This window comes from Mesitornis unicolor, unplaced genomic scaffold, assembly GCF_000695765.1.
Source record: "Mesitornis unicolor isolate BGI_N332 unplaced genomic scaffold, ASM69576v1 scaffold10079, whole genome shotgun sequence".
NCBI classification, from domain to species: Eukaryota; Metazoa; Chordata; class Aves; order Mesitornithiformes; family Mesitornithidae; genus Mesitornis; species Mesitornis unicolor.
In genome coordinates this window covers 1-12,038 of record NW_010205224.1, presented here as the reverse complement: position 1 = coordinate 12,038, position 12,038 = coordinate 1, and the positions used below count along the sequence as shown (strand labels likewise).

The 12,038-nt window shown below is 38.5% G+C and overlaps 1 protein-coding gene across 2 annotated transcripts in view; it reads left to right on the top strand.

Annotated features, from left to right (window-relative positions):
• Positions 1 to 8,959, top strand: part of DLGAP2 (discs, large (Drosophila) homolog-associated protein 2) — a 98,150-nt gene extending 89,191 nt beyond the window's left edge. For both annotated transcript variants that reach the window (XM_010191336.1, XM_010191337.1), the window contains exons 9-11: positions 1,289 to 1,380; positions 5,713 to 5,865; positions 8,183 to 8,959. In XM_010191336.1, coding sequence (XP_010189638.1) covers positions 1,289 to 1,380; positions 5,713 to 5,865; positions 8,183 to 8,401 — 464 coding nt within the window. In that variant the 3' untranslated portion in view covers positions 8,402 to 8,959. The remainder of the gene's footprint in view (positions 1 to 1,288; positions 1,381 to 5,712; positions 5,866 to 8,182) is intronic.
• Positions 8,960 to 12,038: the final 3,079 nt, after the last annotated feature.

Below are 12,038 nucleotides of genomic sequence, written 5' to 3'. Positions count from 1 at the left end.
AGGGAAGTATATTGCTATCTGCCAAAGTAAGGTGTTTATCCCAGCAAATGTGGGAGTCCAGGAGGAGTTTGTATTCTAGGGATAAGCCAGTCCCCTTAGGCACTCCAGTCAGTAGAAAGAAATCAGCATCTCCAGGAAGAGATTCAGCTTATCTAAAAATAAGTGCCTAACACAGCTGAGCTGATGAGCTCACATTACTGATTACAGAGCATCCAGAAATTTTGATTTAGAAGGATGACTTTTGAAAGCCAAGTCAAGTAAAATGAATTTGGTCCCTTTCCCCTGTGCTTATGCATACTGCAAATGACAAGTACACTTTTTTGGGGGAAAGTCCAATGAACCATGGGGGCTGATCCTGAGTCAGCAAAGTCCTGGAGCTCCCACATGTGTCCCACTTTGTCTGAAGCCCCTGTGCTTGGGACTTTCTGTGTTTTCCTGGGTAGGCAACCTGTAGCCCCAAATGGGGGTACCAAGACATGTCTCAGAGACATGCTTCCTCTGAGGATCTCACCCTTATGGTATGAGTATCTTATGTTATAGTTTAATGTATTAACCTTGCCCCCAGGACAGACAGGTAAAGACTACTCACCCAGGAGTCATCCACACAACTGAGTGGAGTCATTTTGGATTGCAGAACCAGAAGATATTACCTAAGGCACAAGTAAAGCTCCCTTTGACATCAGAGGGAGCAGGCATCTCACCGGTTCTTGAGGCAAAACTATTTCAACAGCTTTCAATTTACATGAGCAAATGTAAAGGGAGAAGGTGTTTGTCATTTACTTTGAAATATAAGATTCTCAAAAACATATGTATGTATGCCCACTTCAGGAAGCTGCCTATATTTCCTTGGTTTTTTCTACTTTCTTAAGCAAATGAGCCCAGGAACGTTGTGGATGCCTCCTCCCTGAAGTATTCAAGGCCAGGTTGGACAGGGCTTTGAGCAACCTGGTCTGGTGGAAGGTGTCCCTGCCCATGGCAGGGGAGGTTGGACTAGATGAGCTTTAAGGTCCCTTTGAACCCAAACCGTTCTATGATTCTAGGAAATACAGTCTTAGTTGTTCTGAGTTATTAACATATCATTTGTTATTGCCAAAGGGTCAGGTGCCACAGAGCTTCTCTCTACCTCCATCTTTAAAAATATATTTTAGGTCTATAATCACAAACAGCAAAACCAAATATTTACTTCCTCTATAAAATAAACAGTAATTTAAACTACATATTGTTTGGGCTGGATTTTGCATTTACTGCCAAAAGACATCTATTTGTAATAACTTGTCTGTATGCTTAGTCCTAGGTAAGATCCGAAGTGCTGTAGGAAGTGCTCAGCTCCTCATGTCTCAGAAATTCCAGCAATTTTATTGGCTTTGTCAGCAGAATCTGGTAAGTCACCACGTCTGGCCATTTTCTAGGAGTTTAAGACTATTCATACAAAACGTAACTTGAAATTATAGAATGTAATATTTTTACTTCAAAGGCAACAACAAAAACAAGTGTAGCATACCCAACAGCAAGATTCAGAAATGTCATCTTCATGTCTCACATTTTGTTTCACTGCTCTTCATTTTTTATTTTTTTAACTTGATCTTTAAGTATGGTGTTAATACATTTTTTGTCAGAACAAACACATAATTTCAGTCTGGCTGTGTTTTTGTCTTTTTTTTGCTGTCTTTATTAAAGACAAAAAGTGAGAAGGGAACAAATGAAAGTTTTCTGAGACATAATATTATGGCTTATTTTTGTAACACCCTAAAATAGTAACTATATTTCTGGTAAGAAAGGAGAAATTTTTCACATTACAGTAAGTGGAGATTAGTAAAATAGCAGGATAGTGAAGAATATGTGATCCAGCTTTCTACTTACCTGAAAATAAGACCAAGCTTGGAAATGAGAATATACATAAGGTTCATAAAATTGGGTTTGATAATTTGCATTGCCAATTATATTTAAGATGTCCTAGGGCTAAAGGAACAGATGTAGTATATTACTTGTGAGAGTTACTGCTATTGTTCTGGGAGTTCATTATAGACTAATTCAATTCTAAATGTTATCTTCATTAATGACAGCAGCCATCAGTGATGGAAATGTAGTGGCAAGATGATACTAATCAATAGAAGAGCGTAATTCTATCTACAGCTAGCAGTAGACACCTTTCTTGGGCTCACTCGAAAATCAAGTGTTACTTCCACCTTTTGACTGCCCCTACACCTCGTAGATTAAAAGTGCTGCATTCTGCTGGATGCATGATGGCAGACATGTCTGGTTAGTTGCAGTTCTTTATTTGGTAGCATTTGCCACATCACTTTTTAAAGCAAAACATTCTTTCTGCAGAGACCTACTTGCTACTTTCCATCCATAAAGTTAAACACTCAGAATTCCTGAAACTGCAATCAAATATTACTGAGAAAGTCATGCCAAAAATGTCCTACCTTCTGATAGAAAGAGATAAGATATATGGTCCTCATTAGGAGAGAATCCAATTATCCACTTCGAAGACTCTGTCAAAACAAGAATTTTAATAGCTGTTACAGAATGACAGAGGAAATATGCAAAGTCAGGCAAGGAGGAGATGACCACATTTGTAATATCAAATACATCATGTGTGCTCCTATCTAGTCATTTGTTTGATAGTGGAAGGAGGAAATCTTCATCAATGTCTAAAAGTTTCTCAGTGCAAATTTTAAAGTGCCTTCCATTACCTGATTGATTAAGCTATGCAAGCTACGATTTGAGATCCTAACCTCCACTCCATTTCATTTATCTTCAAGTGGGTCCAGCACTTGTGCTCGAGAGCATTACTGTAACAACAAACGCGGCTCCAGCTCAGAGCAGCCGTCAGCTATTTGGAAGTGCGAACAATTCATTACTACAAAGGTAATGGGAGAACAAGGAGAAATCTACAATTTTGCAGACAACATGACCAAAACTCTGGCAAGATTTTATTTCTCTCCTTCTTATTTGGATAATAAACCTTTGAACTCTGTAACAGCAGCAACTGCAGAACTGGACTTTTAGCTCACTCATGTCTTGAGGCTTTTCTTCCTACGCCTAATGACCGAGTTTGTTGTTAAATAGCCACTTAGTGCCTATCCACAGCAAGCTTTTCATATGCTCCTGAGGCAGCATCTCGGTGTCCCACGGGAACACTGCCAGATAGCAGCCAGTTAGTGCATTCCCCCACTCGAAAACTTCTAGCACTTACAGAGCTACCACACAGCAGTTTCTCTTAACAACGTTCAACAACAATAAGCATAAATGTAGGACGAAGAACAACAGCATTTACTTCTGCCAGTTCAAAATGCATCAAGGGTTATGTACTTACTCAAGCTGAAATTTAAGCAGGAAATTCACCCACCACCTATGGGCTTTTCTAAAGGGTCACAGGAACTTCAAGCAACACATTTGATCATGCTAGGGTTAAGATCTCTTACCAAAGACTCTCAGTCAGGGTAAATTCATAACACATTAAGCCTTGATGGACGGGTTTTTTTAAGAATCTGGCTGGCTATCTCCTACAGTGTACTGTTCCCACTAACTGCTAGAAAAAAACCCATCACTGATTAATAACTACTCCCTTCTGCATTATTCACCTTATCTCTTGTAATACCATTTTTTCTTTGAAGTGTCCTCCTCCGTACTCTAGTCGGCACAGATCCTGCTCATTTTGTGAGATCATCGCTCAATATGTCATGGTTGCAGGCAAAAGCAGAGTGGCTCGAGCACTGCCTAGGTACTTTTTGCTTGCTTTAGGCTGCCTTCAGAAGGAGGGCTGGCTGCAAAGCTGAATTCCAAATAAGATACAAATAAATGAGCAGCTTCTGAGAAGAAACAGGTTTAAGCCAATCTTTTCAAAATTTAGTTAGCTGTAACAGCAATAATTTGTGCCAGTATTTATCCATGGACTGCGGGTCCATAAGCAATAGCAGCAAGAGGCAGCCCTCTTGTGCCCAGACTCTGCACACACACTCTTCTGCAAGCAGCCACGCTAGAGCCTGCGATCTTCCCAAACGTGATGAGCAGCGGGGCACACCAAAGTACAGGGGAGCAATTAGCCTTGATTCAGAAAGCAGTGACATTTGAATGAGTGGTATAATTTTATGGCTGGTTTAGAGGAAACTGGGCAGAGGGACAGAGGAGACCATGTTGGAGAGGCCAGATTGCAATATAAGATATATTGCCGTGAGACTGTCCTGAAAAATTTCACACAGGGAGTCGGTTCCTGAAGCCTCAGATATTGACCTCTTTAGAGAAACTAACACCACTGACATAAATTTTAAATATTTTTTAGAGTAAATTTGGATCTACCTAATTAAGTCGTTTTCAGTGAACACTAATGTGAAGTTGTATCATGTTTCCCAGAAGTCTGTTATAATCTATATGGCCAGTTCTGTGAAGTTCCCAAAGCTCCCTATGAAAAGGAGACTTTCTTCTAGTGACGAAGACTTCTAAGTGGATAGGTTTTTAGGCTGGTTCTTGGCCCAGATTCCCAAAGGGGTTTAGGTGTGGGTGACACTGCATGTTTTCATGCCCCACTCCAGACACTCAGCTCCCACAGTGGCATCTGCCAACCCAAGTCTGAGGAGAAATTCCTAGTTTAAGACCCCTAGAAATGTGTGACTGAAGGGAGAAAATCCATAGAATTGCTGACTTACCTCTCAATTTTTAGGCAACTTTTTTTAGGATATGTTTAATATCTAAAATGCCTTTGTCTATGAGGTTTGTAAAAGATAGGGCACAGAGCCTTGCTTCAGCAATAGCACCATGGTTAGACAGCGAACTAATCATTACAGCTTTTGCCTGGGAAGGGGGAGATCCAGAGTGCCTTTGGCCTGGTTTTGACTCCATCTCTCCCAGCTCCATTCTGTAGATCATCTTAATGGCTTCTTCCTGCCATCTTCCATCTGCTTCTTCTTCATCACCTTCACAGAGATGTTTACCGATAAAGCCCTATTTCATTAAAGCAACAAAGCTGTCTTCTTGAACTAGTACCAGTGCTCATACAGCATAGGGTTCAGAGTCTGCATACTACCTCCTAATGTAATTTTTATCCAGCATTGACATCAGGTTAATACTCAAACAGAGGGTCATCTTGCTAATTGTTATCACTAATGTTTGTTCCATTAAGTCTTGTGAACATAGTGCCACTTAATTGCACTACCTGGGGACAATGCCTTCCCAGTTTCTGAGCATGATTCAACTCCCTGGAGAACAAAATTCTACCATCCCCACCAAAATTTAATGCCTTATGTATACATTTGAAAATGCAAGACAGTGTAAACATCTAATTCAGCATAAGCACCACTTCTTCATGGTGTTGTTTTGCCTTCTAATCAGCTATCGCTAATGTAATTTTTAACCAGAAAGACTTCAGACTGGCTAGAATACGAACTACGCTCCCCTTCCCTTTAATAATCAGCAGGCAGAGGCTGTCAGCTTGGTCCTTTTTAGAAATGCAGGTCAGCACAGCATACGGTGCTAAGAAACTCCCTGTGCCACGCAGATTCAGGACAGCTTGCGTATGACATTCAACTCATTCATGTTTGGGTTGTGTAGGAGGCACAACTTTCCAGTCACAACATCCAGGTGTAAAGTGCACATAGCCTAAGCACTGAGCAACACTGCAGCAATGTCAACTGGCACGATGCTTTTCCTGCCTCCAAGCACGTTGTTTAAAGCCTCCTGGTCTATTCATGTCCTCTCCTTTGTGCATGACAGGACCCGAGTGCCATGCCGAGACCAACTTCCCAGGATCTAGCAGGTTTCTGGGACTTATTGCAGCTCTCAATTGAAGACGTCAGCATGAAGTTTGATGAACTGCACCAGCTGAAACTCAATGAATGGAAAATAATAGAATCACCTGAGAGGAAGGTAAGCAGACAATGGATAATACTATTTACACCCCATTTGTAGTCCTGCAGTCTCCTTCTGTTAAATACAATAGTGAAACACAATAGGTTTCCAACCCTAGAAAGTATCTAATTGGAATGGCCCACTTTATACATGGAAACCTTCATCAGATGTGAGGGTCTTTTTCTTTTTATCAATGTTGAGCTGAATGATATAACAAATAAAATGGATATTGCTAGTCCACTCTGGAACACTTCTGTTCAGATTATTTGGATCCCCATTCAAAAGGCTGGAACTGAAATATGTTCTGATTAATTCAGACTGAGGACAATAACCTGAGAATTCAATCAAGGTAAACTCAGCACTCTGTTACATTTGGGGCAGCTCAAATCTGAGCACTACTATGTTTAATCCTGTCTGCACAACACAACTGATACTAGAACAGGAGTGAGATAAAAGCATGTGGCAAAACATAGCACAGGTCAAACTAAAGCTTGGCCCATAACAATTTGTGGGACAAAGAGTTCTTCTGGCCAACTGCTTGCAGCTCTGCCCTGAAACTCCACCCCAGCCGTGGTGCTTACGAAACAAAGGTGCAAATTGCTCACAAAAGCGATGTAATTCTGAAACTGCCTTTCCCCTTTCTAGAGCTCCATCCCTCCCCTTGATTATCCCACTTTCCTTGCTGATTATTGTATCAGTCAGATGAAAACAGCACTTGGTTTGAGTCAGTACTGTTGGCCTCAAATGAATACTTGTTTGGTTTGGGAGGAATTAGGAGGCATTTTGACAACTCTTTCATTTCTTCATGCTCCTCTCGGATTTTAATTTTCAGCCAACTGGTTGGTGGATGGTGAGTTTGCAACTCTTGCTTACTAGTGACAACTGGAAGTAAGAATTTAGTACAGCGACAGCAACAGTGATGTTCCTAAGAGGGAAATAACTAAAAGTTGAAAAAAAAAAAGGACAAAAAAGGATGGGACAACAGAAATGGAGCCCTTATGATCTGGCTGAAAACAGGAAATAAAGAAAATAAAGATTGGAAGAGCTGGCTGTCATGGGGAATAGCATCTTAGGCTGCTGCGCTGTTCCTGTTGAGTTGAGAAAGTAGAATTATGTTCTTAAATAACATTAGTTATTCAGTCTTGGCTAATGTGTTTTGGTAGTAGACTCAGGATTAGTTTTTTTTAAAAAAAACAATGAAGAGTCTGTAAATGATAGGTGCATCAGTTCAATTTTTGTATTATTTGAATCCTGCTGTGCATCAAATTAACTGTGTTCTCCATAAGGAACAGCCCATACTCTGGACTATTCTGTTACTTTAAGAAGTGATATAGCAGAAAGATTGATCATAATAACCATTCTATACGTAAAAAGTTGTGGGGTCTCCATCTTTGAGGCTATTCAGTCTAGTATTTAATATGATGTTGGAAAACCTGTTTTAACTTCAAAGTTGCATCTAATTTCAAGAGGGCTTTGAATGGGGGTTGTATGAGATCACCTCCACCTTCCAACCTGAACTACTGTATGACTTTGTGATTCTACATTATCTTTTTAAAGCCCTTATATGATATTTCACAGCCTCTAAATGGAGTAAAATAGCAATTCAATACTTCAAAACAATTCCTGATTTAAAACCTGCAGAACAATTTGCAGCTAGTTTGGTATCAAAATCTACTGTTTCTCACTTTATAATTTGATAATCTTTCAATATAATTTTCTTTAAAATGGTCCAGGCTGGCAAGCAGAACAATTAGCCCTATGTTCTCTCTCTGGCTGGTGCTTGCATGTTTCCATTTAGCAATTCATGGAGGAGACGAAACTAATAGACATGTATACACAGCTGCTATCTCATATCCAGCTGAGGCTAAACTCAGTATGATTAATTTAATTATAAATCCTGTCCTGCTAATCTTAGACAGTCTTTTCACTTGATCAGACTACACAGATGTGCTGAATTCTTATTGGAGAGCCAGTGTGTGTTTCTGTTTATAATGAATGTAATAATGTGTCAGCTGAAATTAAACAAATCCATATGAAAGTGAGGTACGCAGATTGCATGTGCAGGATACCTGCGAGGACAGTAGAAGGAAGTGTAGTCTTTTTTAAGGCACAGGGTGGCAGAATTTTTAATGGTGGCTGAAACAACAGGGTTTTGTCGGTGTCCCTAGTGTGGAGAGCTGTCCCTGTGATCCATTAGTCAGCTGATTGGAGAGCACAGATTGAGCATGCTTGATGTATGTAACCAGTATTTTGCATTTCATGTCTTCGATTTGCATGCTCTGCTGATGGTACCTTCTGCACGCACCTCACCCTCAGTTTTAATACCCTATTGCAGGAAGAAAGAAAGGTTCCTCCTCCTGTACCAAAGAAGCCCCCCAAAGGAAAATTCCCTATCACAAGAGAAAAATCACTGGACCTACCCGACAGACAGAGACAAGAAGCCAGAAGACGGCTAATGGCTGCTAAGAGAGCAGCCTCTTTCCGGCAGAATTCAGCCACAGAGCGTGCAGACAGCATTGAGATATATATCCCAGAGGCTCAAACCCGGCTTTAAAGACAGAATGCTGCAGAGTTCCTTTTTTAAACAAAATGCTTGTACAGTTTGTCACTTAACTGGTAATTTTTGTCTCATTCTCTCCACTAAATATGCCCTTGCTGTTGTGTTCTTTGTGCCATAAGCACAGTGGAATGCTTTTGATTTCCTCAGAATTCACTGAGCTCACCGCAAGAACGACTTCTTTTTGTATTTATTGTCTGACTTACAATCAGCTACAATGGATAGGGCTTGTTGAGACCTGACTTATCCAATATATTCTCAGAGGACAAGAAGAAACACCTCTTGAGATGGAACCCAGCTTACTTTTTTGTTATTTATATTTTTATAAAATGTGTGATAATTAGGGATAAGAAAAACTATAAATGGGTGCATCTCACCATTCACTAGAGGCATTAGCTAACCCAAGTAGAAGGTGCTACAAATGTAAAGAGCAGGAAAGAAAGAACCCATTTATGTCTCTGACCTCCAGTTTCTTTTCCCAGTACCCAGCTAACACATTTACCCATGTGCTCTGCCACTCTTCTCATCTTTGTTACTGCAGAATAACATTAGGCCTCTCATGTCATGTCAAGTTTCTGGAGATGAACAGGGATATCCAGCCACTAAAACTCCAAAGTTCATCAGAAATCAAGAAGCATACAAGTCTGGTGGTGGTGGTGGGAATGCCCACTGAGAAACATTTGCTGTTAGCAGTATAACGACACTCTGAAACCTAAGCAAAATTATAATGCAAGAGGACTTGAGTGATGGGTGAAAGGAAAACGGAAGCCTTAAAAAGTTAGATCTTCTGTAGCAAGATGTGTAAAGAAAAAGTTATACTTACTCCTTTGGAACACTCATTGCATTTTTAACAGTTCTTTTATGTATTAACTTTTATTTTATAAACCTCTTTCATTTCAAGAGTTGTGCTACATGTAATATTTCAAACTCTCAAAATGTTATATCAATTGAGTTTCCAGGGTATCCTTGAGAAAAAAAAAAATCTTGCTTGTTTAAAATGCCAGTTGTGACGTTGTAAACAGTTTAAGAAATATGAATGTGAGTGGTAAGTATATCTAAGTTTAAATGGTTATGTTAAGGTAAAGGTGAACTGTGGTTTACAGTTGTATTTAATTTTAGAACTATTTTTCTATGCAGTATCATTTATGGCAAGAATAAGCTTCTTGCTTGCTTCAGACATTAAAAAAAAAGCAACCATGACTCAAGAGATAAGTGATTTCCAGCCATGGAATATAAGGAAAATTATATATTTTCAAGCCTCGCATTGTCAGAAGAGGGAGCTGGTAACTACCACAGTCAAGAGGCTTTAATTCAAAACAAATTAAGACAGAATTATTCCACTTCACCTACCTTCCAGAACTGACTGAGCAACCAAGCACTTAGAAGTCTTCAGGTGAAGACGCAATAAGATGAGTAACCTGCAGCCCCCAGTTCCAAGGTTTGAATCCTACTGAATACTACTTTAGGTCAAAACAGTCTGAACACAGTGAGACAGACAGCCCCAACTACCACATCCCCGTTTACCTGCTTTGACAAATGCAATGTATTTAGCCATAGGCAGAACAGCTATTTAATTATACTCGAGCACTTTGGTTCTTCACCTGATGAGCACTTTAAATCCGAATCCCACGCACCCTGCAGCCTGATGAATGACTGAAACCATGAAGTATCATAGGTTATGCAAATCTGACATTGCTTCAAATCTGTTTTCTTCTGGGTTATTTTTGGTTTGGGTTTTTTTTTTCTTTTTCCTTCTCTTTTTCCTACAGTGTGTAGTATTAAGCATGAGTTCTGTCTTTGGAGCACAGCTGATACAGCATGTTTAGCTTCAAGATAGGAATCTGTAGAGATGAAGTTATGAGAAGTTTCTGTGAGGAGAAATCCCTGTAAATTGAGCCTGATATCTGGTATATACTTTACCAAATAGCCTTAAACTATATTTGGAAGCAAAAACCAAGACGAATGTATATCCTTCAAAAATGCAAAAAAAAAAAATCCCTGAAATATTCTTCTATAGATGAAAATAATATATTTCCCATCCCTTGTGTTTTCAAGGCATTTTCTATTAGGGAAAGAGCTGAATCCTGAGTAGTGTACAATATTGATGCTACTTCCTATATTTGTTGTACTATTTTAAATACAAATATACCTGCAGACATTGGCAAGTTTAGTCTCGAAAAACGGTATCTTATTTAAAGTGGAGCTGCTAATTATAAATATCCACACAAAACTAAAGCCAGTATCTTTCCTAGGTTTAAGAAATTTAAAATAGATACACACCCCTATACAGATATATATATAGATATATAAATGGCAGCTGATACCTTTTATCTAATTTTCCTGCACACTTCAAGGAAAGATCACACTTGACTTACTCGCTTGAAAACCCCCACCTGCAGCAAAAGGTCACGCGATTAAGACAAGTTGTATTTGATCCTGCCAGTAATCAGACTTCATAAAAACAGATTATGAAAACAACAGATTACAGAGAAGCTTAAATCCCAGCTGGCCTAATAATGCTGACCTGGAGCAGTCCATATAAGTCTTTCATTTTATCATATTTTTATAGTTTTTTGATATGTTAAAGCTTTATTGGATGTTCTCAGGCAAAAATAGGCCTGTGTGAATGACACCAACCCTGTATTTTCCATTTTCCATGCCATTACAAGAAAATGTTCAATATAAATTTTGGATATCTTGATTTCTGTTTGTTCAACCTTTGTTCCAAAAAAAAGAAAAAAAAGAAAAAGAAAGAATCAAAAGTAAACTGGATGGCTACTGAAAAATCTGATAATATGTTATCTGTGCATGTTACGTTTCAAAATGCAATATACTAAATTCTTGTACAGGTAACATTCTATCATTTAAGGCAAATAAGCCATTTCTATTTACATATTGTACATCTGGTTAGTTTAGAAAAATAACATTATGCTTATCATACTTGTGTTGAAAATAAATCAAAGTCAAATTGCTTTAGTCCCTGACATAAGAAACACAACATGTGGTATCTTAATAAACATATAAACAGATCAATCGCAATCTGACCCCACATTATAAAAATAAAATTCAGTTACAAAACCAGTGCAGGAGAGACATAAATAAACATGAAGATAGAAAGTGAAATGCTTTCTACTTAGAGAATTTGTGGTGTAGACTCACACAGAACAGCTGGATATAGCAAAATAGTCTAGTGTTTAATTGAATACTAATTAGACTGATATTTATTTTAACAGATGAAAATTACAGAAAGTCTCTGTTCATTTCTTCATTCCTTGTAAAACACAAGTATAATAAACAGAATTCTTAAAATTTAAATAAAGACCTGACTGGTAAAATTGTTGATATTCACCATACTTATTTTTGCTTTGGATATTTTTTTTTAGATTTGAAATTCTTTGTAAACTGGTGAAGTACATTATGAAATGTTTTATTTTATCTTGTTGACCTGATCAGAATGGCCTTTTGCAGCATGCAAAGACTAATAATGTTGTAGAGTTTAATACCAAAAAATGACATTTTAATTCATGATTAAACCTTGTTGCTATGTTAGATTTGAGAACAATCAGGAAGGAATTAAAGCGTGCATGGGAAGGTGTGTGGATTTCATTCATATATATATATATATATATATATA